The sequence below is a fragment of the Calidris pugnax genome, unplaced genomic scaffold (genome assembly GCF_001431845.1).
Source record: "Calidris pugnax isolate Ruff unplaced genomic scaffold, ASM143184v1 scaffold70, whole genome shotgun sequence".
In the NCBI taxonomy this organism is placed as follows: Eukaryota; Metazoa; Chordata; class Aves; order Charadriiformes; family Scolopacidae; genus Calidris; species Calidris pugnax.
In genome coordinates, this window is record NW_015090862.1 from 997,681 (window position 1) to 1,023,127 (window position 25,447).

The window sequence follows — 25,447 nt, forward strand, 5'->3', positions numbered from 1 at the left end:
TTTTTTTTTTATATCTATCCTTTTATGATTTCATGATAAGAAAAGCATGATGGTTTGATTTCCAACTATATGTTCTCAAATAGATTAAAGGGAAATCTCAGACAGCTTTTGAGAATAACAAGCTGGGCAGGACCACCTTGGCCAGTAAAAATTCTTGGAAGATTCTGTTCATTCATTCAGGTCAGGTCTTTCTCATCGTGGCATACCTGTTGTGACCAGTGAAAGCATAATGCACATTAGAAACAGATACATTTTTCTTGGGTGGGGCTTTTTTGTTCACTTAAATATGCAAAGTTAGAGGGTTTCTTTCTTGCTTCATTTTTAGTTGCAGGCTACACAGAATTGCAAATGACTGGCTTGAGATAGTGCCGTGCTTCATTAGTCATGTGCGTTACTTCTAATATCCTGCGTGTGCAGTCACATTTTTAGGCTGGTTTGCTTTCTGTTTAATCACTAAGGGCTAGAATCAGATATATTTTTTTTTTTCCTTTGAGCAGATAATTTTATGTAAATGTGCAACAAATAGACTTGATTTCAGAATTGAAAAGCAGAAAGTCTTGCCTGTCTGACGTGCCAGAGTTGGTTGCCGTTTATAGATCCAGTTGAAAATTTCAAACTGGATCACTGCAATTTATTTTAAGGCAATCTTCAACTGCATAATGTCTGAAAATTCTAAATGAAACATCATTAGTGAACATAAATGCATCTGAAACGAACCCTGCAATGTAAATAGAGATCAAATAAATGTAGAGATCAAAAGTGAGTTGCTGATGACATTTTTCTTCTCTGAAACATAGTGCTTAAATCTGGACTGTACTGTAGGTAACGGGCCTATGAAATTTTACTCGTGAAGCACAGTCACTCTGAGTTCAAGTTAAGCTGGATATCTAGTCACAGGGAAGTATTTTTTCTCCCGTTTTGAAAGTATACATTTTTCAGTGTGTTTTTGAGGCAAGCCCAATGCCTTACAGGTGCAAGAGGCACAAAATCACCGCTGTTAATGGGAGAAGAATAGAACGCAAGTGACCAAATGAATAGAAATTGGGTGCTTTGAAATGGTTTCCATTTAGGTTTAGCAGCTCTATATTTGAAATTTTTTATGGCTGTGAAGGATTATGCTTTTTACAAGACAAATAAAAACATAAATGAGTTTTTGTTAGCACAAAAATGAAGTGCTGTGATACGCAGAGGTACGTTTGGTGACATGAGTCCGAATGGAGTAACGTTTTCAGCTCCATTAAATGTGTGCCTAAGTGCTTTACTGGATTGGGGCCATATTGTTCAGCATCTTGCAGGATTAAGTCCTAGATGCTGGGCAGAGCTGAAGAGCTTATGGCAGCTCTGCAAAGCCAGGGAATCCCTGCGCGAGGGGAATTCTCTGCTGAATGGCTGAACGCTCCTATGGAGGCTCTACCAGGGCCGAGAGCCTGGTCATCACAGCCTTCTGCTTCAAGAACATTTAAAGAAAGTAGGAGTCTTGATTAGGCCCACCACAGGCAATCATCAGAAATGCTAAAACAGCATGGAGATGTTGGATGTGTCAAATAATTGAACGATAGTTACATTCTTCCTGATTTTCCTTTGCGATTTAGAAATGTTTTATACCAATTACTTCACAATTTTAAGTGTGTGATCGTACCCGTAGATTTGTGTCAGTTAAAGTGTTAAACCTATTAAACCTCAGAAATTGAAACATGGGATGTTTTAACATTTACTTATCCAAAGTCCATGTTCAACAAATTCAGTTTCTCTGAATATCGTTAACTCCTTGTCTAATCAACACAAAAAGACCAGAGCATGAAAGCTTTCATAATTGCGCTATTAAATCTTAAGATTTCCTACCCCCTTGCTTGATATAATAATCAACAAGCGAAGTAATACATCACTTTTGCAAGCACCCCAATTAATTTTGAACATAAATCTCAACACATTTTCACAGTATCCCATTAATTACTTCTTGGGTAAAAGAGTTGATCTTTTTTCATATAAATGGAAAATATTAAAGGGAGGAAACAAGTTCAAATTTACCCATTTTCTGTAAAACAGTATTTCCTTCTATTTCTTGTTTGATGTATACGGTATGAAAAACACTTTTGTTCTGCCTCTATATTAATACACACATACTTTCCCCCAAAAATCAAATGTGAAAAATCAGCTCTGGAATAAATGATTGTATTAAGAGAGCCAGATCAATTTACTTCATAAATAGGGAAGAACAGTTTTATATTAAAAAATGAACTTGAGTAGCAAAAGTCTATATACTTAGAAAAAATTATTTTCATATCTACATTCACCTAAAAGACAAAAATGGACATTATTTGTTTATATACCCATACACTACAGGAAATGGAATACTCTTCTTGCAAAATATGATTAAATCTTCTAAGAAATAAGTTGTTGTGTTTTTTTTTTATCTCAGGTGAAAAAGCAGCAACTAGCATTTGTTAGCAATTTTTAAAACTTGGTGTTCCTAGTACAAATTCGCCACATTTAAATTGCTTTATGCATTGCAAAGCTTAATCCATCAGTTTCAGTAGGCAATTAGAATCATTAAGCATGAATTATTTTAGTCAACAGAAGTTACTGGAGCAACATAATATTATTTTTCCTATTGAACTTGAATAAGCAGCTAAAGACGTCTCACTTGCTCACTTGGCTCATCACCAGGAACAGACTATTACAATGAGTTTTAAGTACCAACCCAAGGCTCAGAGCTAATGAATAATAAAGAAATGTGCATGTTGTTCTTTGTCACCAAGTGTTACCAAATCCCTCCTGATACCTATACAGGGAGGAAAGATTTTCTGTGGCCTCTCTTGCGTGTAAATGATTTTAACCTGCAACGAAAATTAAATTTCAGCCAATATTGATCACTAATTTAGAGTGTGGAAAGCCTCAAGCTCTCTCATCAAGTTGTCCCCTCCGAGGTGTGTCGGTACGGGGAGTCCTGCAGCGTGAACCCAGTGAATGTGCTTGATGCATCTCTGCTGGTGGTATTCTGCCTGGAGAGCTGCAGGGCTTCCACACACCTTTCACTGACTGTTCGAGCACAATCAGGTGCAATTTCAGCTGGTTTAAATTATCTTGGACTACAGAAATGAAAAAAATAAAATAAAATGAAAGATTTTTTTAAAAATTATATTCTCCATGATGATTTCCTTCCAGATCTGTATGCTCTGTATCCTACATCAATTTGTCTTCAGATTTAAAATAAAATGAAAGATTTTTTAAAAATTATATTGCCCATGAGGATTTCCTTCCAGATCTGTATCCTACATCAATTTGTCTTCAGATTGAGTTGTTGTATGTTCAACTTCACTACTTTTTTTAGGAGTGGGCTCTAGTTAAATCATTTAGAAAAACAGGATTCTGTTCCTCTGAGGTCTGTTCAGGGACAACTGCAGGTTGTGCTTGGGACATGACTGACAGGTGCTGACATCTGATAGACAAGCGCGGTGATCATCAGGGGTTGTTTTATATTGAGATATTTAGGCCTTATTCATGGGATGTGTTTTTCCTGCTTTTTTGGGTGTAAGGGGGAACCACTGTTACTCATCTTTCTCAGTCTAGTGAAGGTTGCCCTCTTTCGCTGGCTTTGGACAGCTGTGTGTCACTCTCTTGGTACCTCAGCAGGTAATACAGTGTCTTCTCAATTCAGCTATGTAATTTCTCTGACATTAAAATTCCACATAAAATACGTTGGAAGTACACTTCCTTCAGGATATTTTTGTAATTCCTTTTTGGGTTTGTTTTTTTTTTTCTACGAAGGAGAAGGTCCATCAGGAATTAGCTCTCATTGCAAAGATCATTCCTATTGCCAGCAAAGTGTATTGTCTTTTTCAGTGAAGAACCACAATTGTACCTGCTGCGTCACAAGAACTTTTGCCTTTCAAAATACTCCCTTTTGTAAGGGTGTTTGTTTGGGACTCAAACTGTTGGGTAGCCTTCTGATGGTGTGGTGTGCTTTTCCAAAGTCAAGTAGGGGATTTCCATACAACAGTGAATACTGTTCCTTCCACAAAAATAGCTATCTTTCCTCTATTACTGAACTCTTCATGTATCCCAGACAGTTAATGTCTTTGTGGTAGTACAGTGCAGAAGTCAAAATGAACCATATCAGTAGTTTGTTTATTTGAATTCAAGTTTAATAAGAAATTGTTTTTGTAGTGAGTCACCAAAAGTGCTGTGTGCATAAGAACACCGGAATCATACTACATACAATGAAATACTCTGCTGCTATAAGGCTTCCTTTAGTTCTCATAGACTAAACACTATTTTGACTTGATTTATTCTTTCAGCTTGCATTATCTGCATAAGGGATATAGATCTTTTCTTGTACCTGAAATACTTTAATGTCCATCAGTACTGCTAGAATACGTTACTTGGTTATTATTTTTATGTGCTCATATGCAACCTTCTAAGTGTTTCTCTACGAACTTTTGATTATTTTTACTAAATTCTGGTTGTTTTTTTCTTTTTTCTTTTTATTTAGGTTACTGTTCCAGATGACCATAATGCTACTTCAGGCAGAAATGCAAATAAGCAGGTCTTTGAAGATTTAACAACAGGACTTCTGAGGATAACTGCCGTGATTTTCAGATGTCTAATCTCCAGGTTCCCAGATGGAAACAGCTACGCTACTGCACTGAAGATACTACAGGAAGTGAAAAGTAAATCCTCACAAGTGGAAGCCTTCAACAGCAGAGTCCAAGACCTGATCAGGTTAAAAAAAAATAATATGAAACTTCTGTAAAGGTCTTTACTACAGAGAAAGAAATTTGCAATGATTTAAGAAAGGAACAAATTGCTTTAACTCTTAACCTAGTAAGAGTAGTTTGTGTGTGTAGTCAAGAAGGCTATTGAAACGCTATGTTCTCAAACAAAAATGTTCTTCAAAAATATGCAGACAGAGCAATATAGAAAACCAAGAGTCTTTTCATTTTGGTCTTGCATTTTTCTGTCATTTCCATCAGTTTCTTCTCCTAATTACCTAGGAGTCAGTTTCCGTATTTTCATTATTTTCTGTCAATTCTCTATGCCAGCTGTGTGTGCCCATTCCCAGCGTGGTCCTGCTTGTCATAAATGCATTCATATAAGCTTGCCATAAAATACATACTGCCTATTATAAAGATTACCCAGTAATTCCTATAGTCTGATTTCAGCCTTTATAATGTAGCTGTATTTTAATAGCAATTTTCTAAGTGTATTTCTTGAGCAAAAATTCAATCAAAATAACTCAGTGAGTTGTAACAGATTAAAAGAGAATACATTGTTTTGCTCATTTTTACTTGAAACTTTCTAATACTTTGGTAAAAACACTTGACACTGGGTATATTAATATATAATATTATATATAATTAATATATATCAATATATTAAAAAGTAATATATATCCAACAATATATTGGACTTGCTAAAAGTGCTCGCTAGTTTCACTAGTGAACTGTATAAATAGTCATCAATCCATCTTGTTCTTCTGAAGAAATGACATTCTGATTGGTATGCCACTGAAATTGGGTCACAGTGAGCATCTTCAGACTTTTCAAAGTCTAGTATGATGCTGATGGATACAAAAAAGACAGCTGGAGGAGGAAAGCAAAACAAATAGTTGTCATAGATACCAGTGACCTCTAAAACTTCATTGTTCTCATGTAACCCGCCTTCTCCCCAAACAGGTTTTTGAAAGAGTGTGAAATTTCAGGATGTGGTATTCTCTGCATTTATGAATGGGAGGGTGGGAGGTCTGCTTAGTGATATTTGTGCTGACTGGACATCTGAGACTGACTGGGCCAAGCACAGGCCTACCCTTAAGATAAGAAGATACATGAGAATCCAACTAGGTCCCTCACCTGAGGCACTTTGGGGGATCTGGTTATAAATGGAGAATGAAAGGCATGATGACAAGGTAATGGTGCAATTAGGAAAAAAAGAGAGAGGGCATTTTAAACTAGTCAAAACCAGACAAATTCTCTTATTAATGAGAATCTTTCACCTTCAGGTCATTGTATCGTATATCCTTGAGGAGTTGATTAAATGAGAGTTTTAGGAAAATGGGGGAAGGAAGAGGAAAGGTGAAATAATGTATTATTTTTTTTCTGCTGGGGGCTGTTAGACCTGATGCATAAACAAGAATTAGCTACACGCTGTCTGGGTATCAAGAGGGTAGCCAAGTGATTGCAACTATGGTACCATGGGTAAAAAGGCTCAGAGCTGGAGGTGATAGATTAGAGAGTTTGACATTCCACTTGTCTGTATGCTCAATTCTTCAAGGAAGGGAGTGCTTCATGCATCTTCTCGTTTGTCCGGATGCCATTAAAGAGTAGTCCTGGTAGTCTGAAAACTCTCATCCATTTCTCTGCCAAGAGAGCAGACACTTTGGATCCAGGTGTGGGTGGAAAGGAAGGGGGGCAATGAACACATTCTGCAGGTGTCAGTCAGACTGTGGAGATGTTTCTAGGAAAAAGGAAGAGAGTGTTGACGAGAATTGTTGTGCCTCTTTGTGAGCAATCATCTATCAGTATTAGCTGTATTTCATTTAGTTCTCTGTCTCCCCTCCTGTTTCACAGAGATTTCTAGCACTCAGCATTTCTCTGTGAGTGCGATCTTAGCACCTCACTCTCTTCCTGGAATTATTCTGCTAATACAGGAGAGCTTGCTTATCACCTGTATGATCAGGGGGATTGCTTAGATCAAAATCTGCAAGAAACCTAATGCTGGTAGCCTTTTGTGTCGCTAAATGCAACAGACAAACTTACCTGAGCAAGGAGTGTATAATTAATAATCCTTGTTGGTTTTTAAGTGTTTTTAACTGCTATAATTCAGCAGCTTTAAAGATCTTTCATACTGCAGTTAGACTTCTTGCTTTGTATCCAGTGTATTTTTATTCTTAATAGCTTCCAAAAGCTTTGTGTCAGCAGGGTAAACTTTGGCAGAAAGTCTAGCTTCTAGCCCTGAAGAGAGATCAGTCTTTGAGCAACAACACTGTTTGAAAAGTGGAGAGGTTTTCTTTCCTAATCTTAAAAATCCCCCCTTTTTTTTTTTCAAAATCAGACTGAATGACATGAGGGAATAGTTATTTTTAATACTTACACAGTTCCTGTGACAAGCATTAACAAATCAGTATTATTTATTTACTAGAATCAGTATTTCTTAATCATGTTCCATACTTACCCAAGTCAGAGCAGTCTTGATGTTATGGAAACATAGAGCCAATGGTGTTTCCTTAGCAAGGAAGAGGCACGCTCTAAGAGGCAATCTCTAACAAGTGGTCCCACGCTCTAAGAGGCAATCTCTAACAAGTGGACTTGACAAGCAAGTAGACAGAACAGCTGGTAGGATGGAGTAATGTTAATAACAGGATGGTTTAGTGTAAACTATCAGTGTAAAAAGGGTGAATCAGTTGATAGTGTGTGAAAGCAATTGTTTCCCCATATCTGTTAAGTCAGGTGGAGGCATGGAATATAAAAGCAGTTCTGATTTTGACAAGAAGTTTCTCCCACTTTTTAAGAGTGGAGGAAAGTACAAAGAAAATTAGAGAGGAATATGAGGAGGCAGCAATCGCAGCAGAATATTTTTTCCCCAAAGGAAGTTGATGTCACGTAAGTCAGCAGAATGAACAGCTGAGATGGAGTTAAGTCTATGAAGCTGAAGGTTTGTGGTAGAAAAAGGAAAGAATGTAAAGTTAGGTGCTATCAGCGAAGTGACATGGAAAAAAAATTATCTGTGTGCACAGTTTAATTGAGGTTAATGATCAAATTATGAGAGAACCTGGTGTGGACAGAGATCTTGGTACAGGGACAGACGACAACGTTTTTGGTGTAGGTAGCTCTTAGAAATTCAGAGAAGAAACTTCAGCAGTAGTAGTCTGATGATCAGCAATGATGACCTACTCTGATAATAAAAAAGAAAAAGGAGTTTTCAGTTTAAAAAAAAAGTCTCTGGCATGGTTTTTCTCTAGGCTGGATTTTTGTTGAGCTCCTGAGGAGGCTTTCTGATCCTTCTAGACTGATGGTAGAAGGTTGTTACCTGCATGTTCTATTAGTCTCTTAACTCTTGCATGTATTTTAAAAAGGAAAAAAATCCCAACAACTGGGCAGGAGTTGTTATGATATACGTATTGCAATAAAACGTTATCTGGGTAACATCATTGTCTTCTTGAATTAGTGTGCTCTACAAGGTTTATCTCTTCATGCTAAAAAGAAATTGTGCTGTTGCAGAGCTATCGAGATTATTATAAATCATTTAACTATGGCAAAATTCCATTGTCCTTCTAGGAGTATGGTAAGATAAACATTTACACTCATCTTTCTTGTACAGTATAATACAGATTATCCTACAACAGACAGATCTCTTAACAAAAGCTACCGATAGTTACAGAGAGCCAGATCTGAAGTTATTGCAATTTGAATTGTTTTATTGAACCCTTTCAGAAAGAGTATTTAAGTAATCATAACCTACATTTCGTATGGTTTGATAGTAGGGAAGCAGAAATTACTTTTTTAACCTTTGCAAAGTTACCAAACCTGGTGTGGGACTATTTTTTTTAATACAATTTTTCCTGTGTTTCTAGTTACGTGGTGAACATAGGATTGATAGACAAGCTGTGTTGCTGTTTCCTCTCCGTTCAAGGCCCTGTGGATGAGAATCCCAAAATAGCAACTTTTCTAGAAAATGCCACAGCGGTGTTGCATGGAATGTGTCAGCTCTGCTTTGCTGTCAATGGCAGGTAGGTGCTCTTGGTCCATCCTCCCTAATATGTTCTTCAGGCAGCAGCTGCTGTAACCCTGTGCCAACAGCCACGCTCGTGGAAGCCAGCGTTGTGATGAGGCTGTTGAACAGAACTGTTCTTAGTCACACAGTAATAAGCGGTAAAGAAGCAGGGCTGGAAATTCACTCTGCTCACCCTTTCACCATGGAACCCTAATTAGTTACCTGCACTGAGTCTTGATTCTTGTAAGTCATTTATCAGAATTGCAAAACTTTATTCCCTTTACTCATCGTTACAGAGAGGTTTTTATCACTACTGATTTTAAACATCCAGTTGTAAGGACTTCAGGAGGTATTTTATTACCAGCTAAAATCAACTCTTAATTGATTTGTCTCTAGAGCAGTCTAATTCTTTGAAATACCACTGTTAGTAAGGGAATTATATTTTCTATAAAGAAAAGCATTACTAGATCTATCAGGGATTTTTCTAATGCAAAATGTTTGTAATCGTAAACTAACCAGGGTTGTGGGGAGTGAGCAGGAGGTGTGTGTCTGCCAGCAAATCTGCTCTTCTACAGCCTACAACGTAGGAGAGTCTGACACTGACTCACAATTTCAGAGCTTCGGGGTACACATACTACAGTCTACCACTGTTACAATGTTATACCTTTCAGGAAAAGGCTGACAAAACTTTACAGTGAATCCCTGAAGGGTAAAATGATGCTAGGGCTGAAAAACTAGAGTTAATAAAGCATAAAATAAGAAACAAAGCTGTAGGTAAGAGCTGTTGCTGGTAACTCAGGGACAAAGGCACATGGAGAAAGAACTGCAAGAAATATGAGCCCAAAGAGACCATCCCAACTTACTGAAATTTCCCTTTCTGGAAGCTGCCAACTTGGCATTTTACATTCCAGGACAGCGCTGCCAAAAGTCAAATGCATATGAAAAATGAAAAACTCACCCTACTCTTAGTGGAACAATAGTCCTAGCTTCAAGAGCTACAGTTGCTATTTCTGAAGCAGGCACAAGCTTCACCTGAGTAATACAGAACTTTGCACCTCGAAATAGTAAGGCACTGTGCAAGTTCTTCTTCCAAGAACATCTGTGCTTTGTAGCAGAATAGAAATTTTGGAGGGTTGAGTGTTTTTCTTCACCTCAAAGTATCTGATTTTACTACCTGCATATAATAGCAGCGTTTTTGATTTTATCTAAAGCTGCTGATTGTTCTCGATTTCCAGGTTAGATTGTTCCTTTGAGCATGAAAGAAACAAGAGGAATGAACTAATAGGTTTCAAAACTGTTGTCTTTCACTTTTAGATCAAAAGCTTTGGTGTAACTGATTAGAAGGGCAGTTTAAATTAAGTGTTTTTCATCGCCTGAGCCCACTTACTTAAGAAGTGAATGCAGAGTGTAATTCTGTCGTGTTACAGAAGTCCTTAGTGTTGAAGGTGATTGAAATGGAAAATGGTATTGCCAAACACAGATTAAGGTGGCAGGAACGGAGCTCAAATTTATTGAATTCTTAAATATGTCCCAATACAGTAATACATGTTGTGTGATACATGATCTTGCAGCACAGAAGGTGGCCTCTCTTTGTGAGAAATACAGATGCCTCTTTCATTCCTGGTAAATAGTAGGAGGAGGCAATGCAGCCTATTCAGTCAGAATCCACCCTTTCTCCTTCTCCAACTCAGTCGACACAGGCTTGAGCACCAATCAAACAAGCCATATTATACTCCTCTATACATCAGTGACCTGCTGAAGTTGTTACCCAGAGAAAAAAAGCCTAGGGAGTACTACCAGTGCTCAGACGCTGCAGCATGAAAAGATGTTTTGCCAAAATAACATCAGGCTTTCACCATTTTGGCAAGAGCCATTTTGAATTGTTTTTTCGATTTATCTTCCTATATAGAATGTTTCCAGGTTGGGAACTTCTTTATGCTCCTCGATGCTGATTGTGGGGGGCACAAAATTAATTTGTTTTTTTTCTGATAAAGCTATTTCAGGCTGTTATTTGTTATATAAAAAGTTGCCATTCCATATGAAAAGCATTATTTTTAAAAAGTGCTCTTTACACTGCATGCAGATCTTAGTGAGATCTGAGCAGCATAGTGGGAAGCTGGCAGGGAAGCTGGGTGGTGACACACTGGGACCACCCCAGGGCTCTCAAACCATCCACAGTGCCTGCAACGATGAAATCCTTTTTGAGCTAAAAATGGCCAAGCTCTGCCTCATCTTCCTCCTTTCAGACACCACTGGGCTGTTAAGACCTGTAGTGCAACTGGAATCTGCAATAGGTCCAGAGGGCCAGAAGTCAAACGCTTTAGCTCAAGTTTTAAACAATTTGAAGATCCTCACCCATTGGTACAAAGTATGTTAGGCCATTTCTGGAGGTCCCATGTAGGAAGGGCTGTCAATCCAGACTTCCCTGCGTTTTGCACATGAATATTTCATTAAACTCCCAAATTTAGTGGAATGTTTCTAAACCAGGCTCGGAATTGATACCCAGTGTTTATTTGGACAGTTACTTCATGGAAAACAATGTTATAGGCAGGGAAGAGTTCTCAGTCAAGTACCTGCCTGCAGGTCTACAACAGACAAGATGTCACAACAATAATGATTATTAGAGAATAGCCTCAAATTGTATCCTATATGTATGCCAGCATTAAATATTAAATGAGGTGTATGGCTGATATAATGTAGATGATAAAATGTTAAGACATAAACTAAGATACTTTTTTTTATTCCCATGGTAGACTTCAAAAAAAAAAAAGTCCAAAATCATGGAATTAGATACAATAAAGGAAAGTCTTGGTAATGTAGAAACATAAATGGGAGGATTTTAACATCATAAAAAGTTATTGAAATAAGGGAATCTATTCTGAACATATGTTATAAACATATCTTATTATAAGAGGGGGATTTTCTTTTCATTAATGGTCAAGGTCTTTAAAAAGATTTAACTTTGATATTGATCTTCTCAACTATTCATTTTTGGTGCTGGCTAATAAATGCTAGATTGATTCTTTTAAATGAAGTTTTGCTGTAGAAGAGATAGCATGTTTCCTAAACACTGTGAACTACGTATAAAAGATCATTTGTTGAAAACATTAATAACTTGTTAACCCCATGTGAACCTTGTTTTGATAATTTTTATACCCTCATCTGCTATAGAGTTGGAATCGGTGAGGGTGACTTGAGACCCTGGAAGGGCCATTTTTCTTATGCCGTGTAGCACCCATTGCCAGCAGTGGAGATGAGAGCTTCTTTCTCCCCGATGAGTAAAAACAAACAAACAAAAGTGTATGAGAGCTGAAAATAGAGCATTGTCCCTTATTATACGGAGTGAGAAAGCTTAAAATGCAGCACGTGAATATTGAGCTCTCTCTGTTTGTTAAGAAAAAGATGAACCTGTCGTTTGATAATTAGACTTGAAAATTGTGGCCTTGATAAAGCTAAACTGTTTTTTTCTTACTGTTAAGGGTAACAGTAACCAGAATTGACAGCAGTGATGTTCTTATTAACCTGAAATAAAGCAAAATATTAAATAGACCTTATATAAAATAGCAGTGGTTTATATAGCCATATAAGTCTGCCTTGCAGTTTGTGTCCAATTCCAGATGTCCAGTAGCAATTTTCAGGACGTCAGCCTTGTTTTCCAGCGTTTATTATTGTAACTATGAGAGATATAAGGCCTGTTTTGGGCCCTTCAGTCGTGAATACACATATGGAGCATGCTTGGCTCGTAAACATGAGCTAGAAAGCAATGAGCAGGCACGGAATGCAAGGAGCATTAATAATAATATGGCCATGCTGCCCCAGTCAGCCTCCCCTAAAGGCAGGAGTAAGGACTAAGTAAGAAAATACATGGCAAATCCTTCCCCAGCATAGCAAGGGTCTTACATTCCTGTCTTTTCCTCTACTGCCCAGTGTTCATCAAATCTGTATCCCCTTTTTCCCTCTAAGTCTCTGGAACTACGATTTCTGTCCGTTAAGTTCAGTTGTTACTCCATGGAGGACTGTAGTTAATGCCTTATTTCACTTTTGCCCATTAGTAGGAGTGAAGAGATTAATCTTAACCACAGAGTTAATGCAAGCAGCAGGAGGAAGCTGTCAGCAGTAGTGCAGCGTAAGGGTTAATCACTACAGAAGAATGTTCTCTCTAAGAGCAGTACAGTGGCCTAACAATAACACAGACACAAGGAGGGAAGTGAGTTATGCCTGACGAGAATATTGCAAATAATAGTCCCTCAAATCATGCAGCTTCTTAGGACAGCAACTTTTTCAAAATTTTGCTTTTTTTCTTGGCGTAAGAAATGTCTGGAAGCTCCTTCATTCATCTAGGAAAATAGAATGTCATAGCAGTCCACTAGTTAAATTGTTGCTGTTATATGTTATCTTAAAACAGTAGGGGAATACATATAAATCTGTGTCAACAGCTAATGAAGTTGTGGATTGCACACTGCTGTGGCAGAAAGCTGCAGATATATAGGGTTTGATGGAGGCAAATAGTGACTGCAATGGCACAGATACGCAGGGAAGTCTGTTTTCAGTTTTATTACAGTAATTAAGATAATGTCTGTTTTGGCTGCTGGATGGGGAATGAGATGCAAGTCTGCCTGAACGCTGGTGGTGCTTCTCACCACTTCCAACAGCCAGCAGATCCAGGCAGGGCTGTAAACTAACTGAAACTTGGGCTTGAAATTACTAAAAGGCTTCAAACCATCTCTTTTACACGGTGCTGTGATTCCTAGCTTGACAGTGTGAATCATCACAAGGCCTGACAGGTGCTAATTACTTCTTTTATTATTATTTTGCCTTTTTATTTTGATATCTCTTTCTGAATAAAATAATGTAGAAGCAAAAAGCACAGATTGTAGTTTTTAAATCCTAATAATAAAAAAACACCCAACAAACTATATTCTAAGCCTTTTGAAAATTCATGTTTCCATTTGGCTCCATGTTTTTAATCAGGAGTATGTATTTCAAATATACAAACATTACAATGTATACCCTAAGAGAGGCTTGTCTGCTTGTTAACTCAGTCAGTTTTTAAAACAGTATATTTTCAGATATAAACAGTTTGCTCATATTGAAGCTTGGAGAAATTGTAGTTTTATACTTGTTCTGCAGAGTATGCTGTTTCTCATCAAGCTGTATTGAATTCCTGTTTTTAATAAATAGTGGTGTATTTTAAGCAGTGAAGTATCACTGTTTAGTATCTTTCTTTCCTGTGATATATATATCCACATTTTTAAATTCCTAAACGTTTTTTGTAAGTAATAAACCCTGTACCAATTCCTGAGACTCCTTGACGGCAGAAGCTGAAAATCATAATGGCAGCCTATAATGAAAATTCCCTGCATTTCATGAAACTTTTCTTTTTAAGATCCTGCAGGTTGTTTGACCGTAATATAAATATTTGCCTATTTTTCCGTGTTAAATATAGAGACTTGGGTAAAGTTTGAGAGCCTGTGTGTTTTCCCAGCTATATAAGCCAACGTAAAAAATGCGGTGAGTCTTGCTTCCCTTCAGTGATTAATTGAAGAGGTTTTGGCCATACTGACTATTTTACTTTAGCAACTTCTTTAAATAGCAGAGTTAAAAGGAGGGACGTCCACGGGAATCTCCTCTCTTAACTTTAGTTACATAAAACCTAGGTGTCTTGTGTGACGTTGTCTTTTTGTGATTTTAGGGGGTTTATGGGTTTTCACTTTGGTCTGTGTCCTGACAGTTGTCACTGAATTTTCACCGGGCTTACCTTTGAGGTGGACTAAAAATCTGCTAAATGTATGAAATCCACTGCTGTACAGATTCGACCAAAATCACTTGAAGCAGCATGCACAAGGGTTCATGCTTTTATTTTCCAACATCTCATATACATATTTTTTTTCTCCTTTAAAGCCCACAACCAGTATGAATAACGTCTTTTACCTTTTTATTGTAAACGTTTAGACTTCAAGTGATTATAACTGACAGTTAAAAGCAACAGGAGCCTGTGGCCTGTTCATACACACATTAACTATAATACAGGCAACATCAAAAATAAATGCTTCTAACAGTTCCTTCAATCCACCAAACCTACCAGACAGATACAGAATTTTTTATTAACAGCTTTGTCCTCTGGTACAACTTCAAATTCCTGGTCTTTTCTGTGAAAAAAATAATGCTTGCATTTTGAGTTATTTTACAATTGACTTTTTTATGTATATTTTGATTCATTCAGTGCTCCAGAGCAGCACAAAATGGTAAAAGGATTTTATCCAGCAATGTAAGCTTTTTCATATGGAATTGTTTAAAAATAATGATGGAGTGAGATCTGAAAGCAAGCTAACTTTAACCTTTGGGAAAATTGGTCAATCTTCTCATCGCATGTAGTCACCAACAATTCTGCGAGGTATCATATACAGTAATTAATTTGGGGTTATCGCTTGACCATGAGTGTTTTTTTGTGTTTTGTACTGTTGAAAAAGCTGCGCTTGAAATTAAGAAATCCTAGTTGGCAGGAGGAGCCGCGCTCTCATGTGATACTGGGGAACCAAACATTCCAGTTGCTTGATTGCACAAGTTGGACGGTTGGCACATTCGGGCTACTGCACACTGTGAAGTAAATAATTGGACAGCAGAAACTATTGGAAAGCGAGGAATATTAAGGAGTCCTCAGGAGTGGGCAGAGGTGGCCCCAGAGCCTTGTGCAGCCTCCCGAGTCCCTTCCACGTGCCGGCCAGCCTGGAGCTGCACAGGGAGCTCTGGCAGGGCTGGCCGGGCCAGGGCATGGCTCAGGAAGTGTCTCTGCTGACTCCACTCAAACACACTCACTTAAAGACCACAGAGCTTCAAAATGAAGATATTTGGGCACAGATTCCAGGCGTAGGAAAAGGAAAGTAATGCCATAAATTGTTGTGCAGCAGAGCCCCACCCAGAGCACACTTAGAGCTCTAGTATTTTTTCCCCTTTTTTTTTTATTCTTTACAGAATAAACTTGTAAGAGTCATTATGAGTGTTACAAACCACCAGCTGAATGCTTGTGGTGGTTCTGTTGCAGCAGGTAAGTGGCATCAAATTGTAGTTTTAATCATCTTTTTAATTCAGCTTGTCTTTTGAATGTTGTTGTACGTATTTTGAGAGAATCCTACACTGGTGGCCTTCTGAAGCGCTGTTGCTGCCGGTTTTGTGGCCGGATTTCTCTAGGGATTGTCAGGAGTCCAGCTGGCTATCCCAGTATTAAACAAACACCCCAGTTTTGAAACCTATAAATTCAGACACATTGGTCTCTAGCCGACTCTTTACGAATGGCAGCATTTTGCTGGAGGTCCGGTGGTGACTGGTGGTCACGGAGTCACTTGGGTAACCATGCAAGTACTGGAATTAGGCATGGCTATATTGCTTTTATTTATTATGTCTTACCTAAAGATCTGATTGCTTCTTTCAAAAATTTGTGAAGTAATTATGCAGACTTCTGTAATTTTTTTTTGTATAGCTTAGGTATCACTGAGATGCACCCAGGACATTAATCTTGAGGTAGCAGCAGAGGATGCTATATGTAAAAGCTTTTTCAGTAGCATCATTCAGACTGTAAATAGAAATAACTTGGACAGAAATGGTGCCATAAATGCTAGTTTCAGATAAGATCATTCCTCACACACGTGATCTAACTGATAAAAAGGAGAAGTGAGTTATCTGAGCAACTGCATTTGAAACATGAAGAGGTGAGTGGGCAGTGATGGGAGCAGATGGGTGCTGCAGAGTAAGTGGTGTACAGCCCAAATACTGTCTCATCTTATTCATCTGGGCTCAGGGCTGTGGGAAGACCCCTCAGAGGCTGTGCAGAGGTACTTCATAGCCTGAGTGCCAAAATAACCTTCCTAAGCCTCCTACATCTCCCCTCTGCCTGCAGCACATCAGGCTCCTCGCAGTAGCTCTGCACACTCTGTCCCCCCAGCTGCTAAGCAGTCCCCGCTCGGGGACACAATGGGACTTTGTGGGATCAGAAGGACCTGGGTATCAGCCTCGCCGTATAAACCACCCAGGTGTTGCTCAGGTTTTTAGTGCCCACTCATGCTACCTTACAGAAGAATTGTATCCACGGGAAAATGCATAGATAGTAGCCTGCAAATTTGCTATTTTAACTGCAAGGATGGTGTTTCACGTAACTGTTGTTCCTTTTTCTCTTAAAATGTCTAGGCTATTTTTGAAGTTAGCCCAGTCTTAGGGCCTTATTTGGGACATGAAGAACGTGGGTTTGTTACCCTCCTCTGCCTGTTTGACTCTCTTTGGTCTAAGGAAACAATGGTGTGCTGTTACAAACAGAAATTCTCATTAGTGACATTGGTTTGGGTGAGGTGGTACTTTCTGACCTGCTTTTTTTTTTGCTTCACTAGAAAAAGTGAAAATGACAGAACATGGTGATCATCAAAATCTGATAGTTGCTGAATTTGTGGGTTAGTTGCTCCATTGAAGACAAGTCTGTAGCATAAAAGCAGGATTATCAGCAATGTAGGACCTGTGTTGGAAACTCCACCAGAGCAGAGTGTGTGCCAGACTGATGCGGATACTGAACAGATCATTTAGAGCTGTTCTAGCTGAGGAAAAGCTGCTTACTCTTTCTGGTCAAGAGGAATATCCTGAGCCCTCTGGGTGTCCAGTCTTCTCTGTATTCAACTCAGGTCTTCAAAGTTACAGATTTGTTTTTAGGAAGTGGTTCTTGTTTCCACTGCGTTCCCGTTTCCTTTGCTTATAGTTGTTATAAAAGGGAAAGATACCCTCATCTAATTTGTCCTTTCATAACATTTTCTCATATCACCTGTCATATTTTCCTTCAACTATTTTAAAAACAGAGAGTCTCAAACTTCGTAGTCTCTTCTGATACTGACACTTCTTTCTTTTTTTCTTCTTTTTTTTTTTTTTTTTTAAAATGGAAACATAGTAGATGAGGTAAAGACCAGCTTTTGATGTACCATATTTTCAGTGTTACTGTTGACTGTATCTTAATATTTCAGTGTTTCCTTTGGTTGCCAATGTAGACTAAATGTATTTCCTTAATGGAGTTCAGGTGATGGGCTTGAATTACAACTCAGAGTATGTAGAACTTGTTGAATTATTTTATGTGCTTTATTTTGTATTTACCTCCCTTCCACACATTCTTTAGCCTCCACGGTAGTGACAGTTTCCATCTTCCTTAGTAGTGACTGTCCTGCATCATCTTCTGGATTATTAATAATGTGAAAAAACATGAACAGTACAAATCATGGAGGGATTATGTTAAGTGCTTTTGGAAGTTTTGATGTGAGGATGGAAAGGGCATCCAGAGTTATTTCCCTGTGTGTCCTGATATCCTAGATAGCCAGAAACCTCTGTTATTTTACATGCATACCCAAAAGGTCTCAAAGAAACCTCGTTTCCATTTGCACAAGCTGTGCTGGTTTGTCTCGAGCATTTCATACTTACTTGTGCTTTGCTACCGTACAGTCTCCCATAATAACATCTGACTGAAATAAGAAGTAGTGTGTTTTGGTAACTGCTCAGCCACTTCATTCTTAAATTCCTGCAGAACTATTTGATTAAGATCATCTGGTCCTAATAACTTATTTTGCTACTTAGGTAGGCGGTTTGTTCCAGTGCCTGCAGCCCGTCACCGGGGCAGTGAGCAGCTCCAGGGGCTTCTCCCACCTCTGCTGGCTGCCGTTGCAAGAAAGAACGATGGGTGCAGGGCCACTGACCTGGGACAGGGCTTGCTTGGAGCCCCTAAAAGTGCCCCCAGGTTTGCGACTGTAGAGCTGTCCGGTTTCTGCACGGTCTCGCTCTGCCGTTGTGAACCCATTTTGGGAGCAAAGACACCAGTATGTGGGGAAAGATATTTAAAGATACAGCTGCACTGCAATTAAAGAGCAGGAAACGGTGCCCACATTATTGAAAGCACTTTCTGGAAATGTTGTGGTTTCTTGACACATTAGGCATCAGGTTTTTTTCCCTTTTTTAGCAGTTTACTGTTTTTCTGACATTTGGCTTATTAGAAGTGCTGCATCCCGGGCAAGTGTTCTCACCGAGTGCTGGTCTCCTCCTCAGACGGCTTAATGTTTCTTTTACAGATCTTGGAACATATTTGACAACACACGTCAGGACCCCACAGGGCTAAAGGCAGCTCTGCAGGCAACGGATCTGGTCGGAGTCTTGCACATGCTGTACTGTGTTCTTTTCCACGGGACAATTTCAGACCCCAACACGGCAAGCCCCAAAGACAGCTACGCAGCGAGCACCATCCAGGTTGCCATTCAGAGTTTACGGTTCTTCAATAGTTTTGCTGTCCTTGATCTGCCTGCCTTTCAGGTAACAGACGTTTTCAAACTTTTGCTTAGTGCGAAAATGTTAATTATTGCGTATACTTTTGGACCGAGTTTTGTTTTTAAGATTTTAGTTATTGAAGGAAGTTATTGAAGTTATTTCCACTATATAGTTTTGGGAAATGAATTTAAGGAAAAAGTGGACTATGCAAAATGCTGAATCCCATCCGTTACTTCTATTCAAAAAACCTTACTTTTAGCTTAGTACTTTTTATATTTAGTAAGCCCCAAAAATGTAAAAAAAAATCTTGGTCAAAACCGTGAAATAACAGTTTTTCTAATGTGAAAGGACTTGCTTCTATTATAACCCCAGTTTGCATTTTCAGTGCTTTCAGTGGCCACTTGTATTAAGATTGTACAACTGAAACTGAAAATAACTTGATAGCAGTTTTTATTATCCAAGTAAAATTTTATTGACCAAAAATTAGAAACTTAACCTTTTGTAGTTTTTATTTATGAAAGAAACTCAAACAGATCATATTTGGAGTCTTGAGAAGGTAAGTAATTTTTTACCTTCTTCTGTGAACAGATTTCTAGTGTAAATGAACCATTTTGCCATACAAAAGAAATACAAATACTAGTGTATTTCTCAGATAAATTGGCAAATCTATTGTGTTGTTAATGTAAAACACCTGTCAAAAAGCATTGCTTTGCAAAACACACTTAGCAGCATCAGTCTTATACAATTCATCAGGGTCGGTTTCTGTTTCATTTAATATGTAATTTGTATGTAAGTTGTACCACACGCTCCATCTGAAACGCATTAAACTCGGCAAAAGCTTTGCATGGGTAAAGAATTTAGAATAAGGTATGTCTCCTTCAGTTCACGTTTCTTGACTTTGATTTTTAGTACATTTAGTGTTTCTGATAACAGCAACCAGCAATTTGTGTGTAGCACCATTCACCCCTCGAGATGCAGTTGCAGGATCCCATCCAGTGGAGGTTTTTTTACAGGGCACACAAACAGTGTATTTATTGGTGGTTCTTTAAAACAACCGTTACGCGCACCATTAACTCCCATTCCTCTCTGTAAATCAAGGTGTATCAAAGCAGTTCTCTTCTGCAGCTTGTTCAGTGCATCTTGGTTTGAGAGGGGCTGTTAATGGGTTGCTGTAGGTATTACAGGTGTACACCAGGGAGTGGGACGGGGACAGCTACAGCCTGTTGGGGAGCTGTGGCAAATGGCACTGGCTGAAGGGCTGCTCCCCGATATCTCAAGAAACCACTATTAATTTCAATATTAATTTCAAGCTTCTACTTACACTGTCTGTATTTATCCCTCTACCAACTACTGTTATATCTGAGCATTTAGAACAGACCATCAACATTAATTCCCAAACCCCATGATCTGCAAAAGTTTGTTCTACATAGAGTGGTGCAAGAGAGTAATTATTGCATAAAGGGTGGTGGAAAACTAACCGACGTGAATTATTTCATTCAGCTCATGGATGCAGGAAGTATCTGCTCAGCTGTGTTACTGAATTGTAGGCATAACCCTGGCTGTGACAGACAGACACCCTTGTGTAGCCCCAGCAGCTATCCCTTTCAGTGCATTAATGGGATTTGTTTCTGTAGTGTTAAAAAAATCAACATACACCTGGGGCAGTTTGCTGTCCATCCTGACCTCGTGGACTGCAGCATGTTAGCAGACAGCAGGGCCGAGTTTATGTCCTGTCTGATTATTATCTCTAAAGAATAGTTTTATCGTGTAATAGTAGGACTATAGAATAGGGTTTTTTGATTAACAGAAGAGGTCTGGTATTCTAGAGTTTGCATTAGCACAGATGGCTCATGGGTATATATTTCATTTAATTTGACAGTCTAAACAATTGAAAGATGGTAGCGAGAAACAACGCAGGATCCTGAGCTGATATTAATTCTGGCTAAAAAGGAAGCATAGTTTCCTTGAAAAATTAGTTTAACTTTTATACACAAACTCAGGTGCCCTTTGACCCGTTGTTATCAGGAAAGGTTAAAGCCAGAGTGCTAGGTCACAGCGTGCGTGGACAGCACTAATTAAATAAGGGTGGACCTAAGAACACGGCGTTTACATGATGCAAAGCAGTAAATGGTGGCTGTATTGTGCGTTAAATTTTGAAAATAGGCTAACTTACCAGAAGGCTTGAGGTTCAAGGGGAAAAGTATCCACAGCTGAGTCTGTTTTGGTTGTCAGGGGTCCTACTTTTGCTGGGTAGATTTGGAGCACACTAAAACTAAACTATACTACGGGCTGGGATTTATGTATATGTACTTAACACAAGCTACAAGGTATAAAATGAAGAAAACTCTCAAATGAAAGAGATTTTCTCACAGGCCTGCGTTGCTGTTTCATCAGAGTTAGTAGACTGTCATGCTCATTCCTTGTGCTTTAGTTTTCCCCTTTGACCTTGTGTCGTTCTGTCTGTTTGACATGTTTATTAAATAGAGGCTGTAGACTGCGCAGATAAAATCTAATTCTGAATCTCCACGTTACAGCAATTTGCCTACTTTTAAAAAGCATCCCAAGAAGCTTTGCAGCTGAATGTTCTCTCCGTTTGGATGTTTCTAACTTTTTTTAATGTTTGAAAAGTCATTATTTGTTATTAATCTCTGTATTCCATTTGGAGCGCAAGTTATTAATGAGAAATGCATTTTGCTTGTTTGCAGAAATGAAGATGGTTTGGTTTCTTTTGGTTATTACTGAGAAATATTATTAGCATTAAGTTTTTCTGGAACGTGTAATGTATGTCTAATGAAATTGTCAACCTAATGCAACACTGAATGTCAACTAAGCAGAATCCAATTTTTCCTGTGTCCCTTTAAAATTTGAATTTATTCCTATTTTTGTGGCTTTTAATGTTATAGTCCAGTTGTAAATCATAAGTTACTGAGAGAGGAGAGCTGATTCTGTCCCCCTCCAGAGTCATTGCAACAAAGAACATACTCTGTACTTTAAAAAAAAAATAAAAAGGCACAGTTGATGTGTATGTAATTCACAGAATTTCTGAAACATACTGTTAGACTCTGACTTGTGTTTCTTGGCCTTTTTTTCAGTCTATTGTGGGTGCCGAAGGCCTGTCCCTTGCATTCCGGCATATTATCAGCTCTCTGCTGTGGTACTGCTCCCAGCATACCTGTGAAGGATTGCTCCACGAAGTCATTATTTGTGTGGGCTATTTTACTGTAAACAACCCAGATAATCAGGTAAGGCAAATGGAAAATGGGATCAGAAGTTATCAAGTGCACATTTAGTCATGGATCCCTCAAGAAAACTAAATCCCTTCAGTGTTGTTTTTGAAGCACTTGGGATTCCTGTGAGCACAAATGAATGTGTTTGCAAAAGAGAAGCTGAAGTTGCATCTTAACACAGAAGCATTAATTTTATGTGGCCGTAAGCAAACTCCATGTTGTTACGCAGGCAATGATGCTGACATTGCATTGATTTTAACTGGCCTTATTCACTGCCAAGATATACTTAGCAACTGATATTTTTAATTCCAAGTTAACTTCATGTCAACTTGATTAGACGGCTGTGGTACCCAAGTTAAACCCTTTCAAAGCCAAGTAAGCTAGTCTGCCATGAAGACTTGTCCTCAAATGCCAATGTAGGCATCTCCCTGCTAGCCAGAGCGCTCATTTAAGTTTAAGCCATTCTTTTCCTTGAATCTTTTTAGTAGTGAACCAAGTAGACTGTCAAACAAACACTGGAAATTCCCCTTTAGCTTCCTTGATTGTTGTCACTTTTGTCTGACCGCTCATAGTGGCTTATGAAATAACCCAGACACAAAACTTCAAAAATATTTCAAATATTTTAGTCTTAAAAATCTCTGAGTTTCTTCAGCGTGTTTGTAGCATCTCAGGGTGTATTGGGCAGGGCAGAAGTTGGCACTGGCTCTTTATTCATGCAGTGAACCTGACTGTGGATGTGTAGAAACTGCTTTATGGTGCCTGCATCTTTGGCATGATTCAGTTTAATGCTGTGTTTTGTGAAGTTACTAATTTTGTTCTCTCTCCATACTTGTGACACCCGCTTCCTATTTTTGTTCTGCTTTTGGGGCAGGAGTTTGGGATGAGAAGCTTAGTGCCCTTAGTTAAGCTGACGAGCAGAAGAATGAAGTGTTGTGATTTGTCAGCAAAGGTTTAGAGAAGAGCTGTCTGATAACGTTCTTAGAGTTGTTGACTATAATTGGAACATTAGAATATCTTAAAGCTGACAATGTTGTCAGAAGTATTATATAATGTAATTGTACAGTAATGTTTCTGTGGCTTTGGCCACAGCCCGGAGGGAGGATCCTGCAGCCTCCCTGCTCTCAGGAGCTGGAGCTGACTGTGGGCAAGGCTTTTCAATATGATCATTTTGAAAATCCATGTGATACCGCTGCCGTTTTCCGATTCCCACTGCTACACAACAGGTCGTGCTGGCATCCAGAAGTGCCAACAAACAATGTTGTCTTTTCTGTGCAGTTTAAAAATGTCTTTTCTGGCACACGAGTATAAACAGATGTGATTCATTGCGTGGAGGACATGCAACTATAAATGTGCCATGAATAGCAGAGAAGAGGGATTTCCTACCAGCCATGTCAGTGAGAGGAGCCTGCAGTGCCTGGGGCTGCTCCGCGCTCGTGCCCTGGGGCGAAGGTCCCACCCGGCCAGCGGGCACCGTGCCACAGCAGCAGCTGGCCATGGGGGCTGCAAACCACCCTTGTCTGGGGACATCCTTCCAGCTGGGGACTTTGCAGCCTCTCAGGGTCTTCAGCCTGCGCACTGGGGGTGAGGGCCTGTGCCATCGCCAGTCTGCCTCACACTGAGTTCATTTTCAAGGTTAAAACGTAGCTTCTGCAGCTCCCAGAGTGGAGTTTAGGTCTTTGGTTAAAGACCCACAGTATGTTAGCTCTTTTCATATGCTTTGCTTTGGTGGTACTATCTCAGGAGATGTCACGGCGAGCTTAACTTTTTATGTAATTTCTAAAGTGGCGCCATTTAAAAAAACATTCTGTAAAACTGAAGCTTTCCCCTCTCAGGTACTTGCAACATGTGGCAAAGGTTTTTTACTAAAAGGAAGCATTTTTCCTTTTACTACTAGGCAAAGCAGTACGACTGGCTTAGGGTGGGTATTTTCAGGTGCTGTTAGTGTTGTGACTTCCAACAAAGACACGTTGCCCTTCATTAAAAGGAAAGTGCTTTCTCTCCATTCAGTTACGGTTTGATTTTTTTATTGTGTAGGAGCTTCCAATTTTTTCTTCCATTGTTGATCATTTGCAGAGTCCTACTAAAAATAAAAAATTGGTTTCACAGTGAAAGCTTTCAAATAGTAGGCTTGAACTCCTGGAAAGAACAGTGTGATAAAAATAGATACACTGGACTTGAGCTATGAAAACAAATTTCCAGAAACCCTGGTAGCTCTTTTTATTTACTGTTTGAACAAACTCTAGAGGAGTCAATAACTGACATATTTCAAAGCAGATTCACATTATTCTTGCAGTCAAATGTACATTTGTTTTGAAATGTTTCTAGTTTAAATAAGTCTTGTATTTCAAAGCAGATTCACATTCTTGCAGTCAAATGTACATTTGTTTTGAAATGTTTCTAGTTTAAATAAGTCTTTTCCTCTCTAAATTTTCTTATTCCTTATTACAAATGTTTGTATGTTTTCGTTCTTTTCAACTCTCAAAAAAAAAAAGAGAACAAATAGTTGTTTGGAGTTTTCAGTGTGCCTTTTGCTATTCCTTTGTCTACCTATATCAGCAAATAAATATCCAAAACGGCATACTGGAGTAAAGAAAAGACGGCATTAATTATTAAAAAAAATTGCAGTTTCCCAGTTTGGAGAACAGATAGATTTCTAAAAAGGAAATTTTACAGCCTGTCAACCTCAGCATTGACCTTCTGTAGTAGCACTGTGATTTAAGTAAGTGAATTATTACCACTATGCAGTCAAAATAATAAAAGGGCAATTTCCTAAATATTTCACATTCATAGAAGCAAATCTTCCAAGAGCATCATATGCCAATCATTTAATGTAATGTAGGCTTCTCTGGTTTTATTACGCTATCTGTAAAAGTCTTTATATTTAGTTGAGTGGCAAATTGAAAAGGAAAGTTCTTTTCTCTCATGTAGCTTCAAGATTCATATTTCAGTGCGGTTTCCAGGAGCCCCGGGGCAGGGGAGGGCCTCACGGTGGGTCCCACACACGCGGAGACGGTGGCTGGGGTCCCAGTTGGCGATTTCACCACCGTTGGCTTTTGGGCCAGGCCCAAGTGATTCTGTCGAGGAGGGATGAGGACAATGGATTCCTAAGGAACGCCAGTGTTTTGATAGCGCTTGCTCTGTTTATTTTAAAAAGACTATGATTTTGCTGACTCTGCCCACATATAATATATAAGTAATATTCCTTTCCTTTTTTTTTTTTTTTTTTTTTTTTT

At 38.8% G+C, this 25,447-nt stretch overlaps 1 protein-coding gene across 1 annotated transcript in view; it reads left to right on the plus strand.

Moving 5' to 3' along the window:
* SCAPER (S-phase cyclin A-associated protein in the ER) overlaps positions 1-25,447 on the plus strand; it is a 183,964-nt gene that overhangs the window by 135,246 nt on the left and 23,271 nt on the right. Inside the window, exons 26-29 of the mRNA XM_014944728.1 lie at positions 4,493-4,722; positions 8,570-8,725; positions 18,795-19,032; positions 22,080-22,229. Coding sequence (XP_014800214.1) covers positions 4,493-4,722; positions 8,570-8,725; positions 18,795-19,032; positions 22,080-22,229 — 774 coding nt within the window. The remainder of the gene's footprint in view (positions 1-4,492; positions 4,723-8,569; positions 8,726-18,794; positions 19,033-22,079; positions 22,230-25,447) is intronic.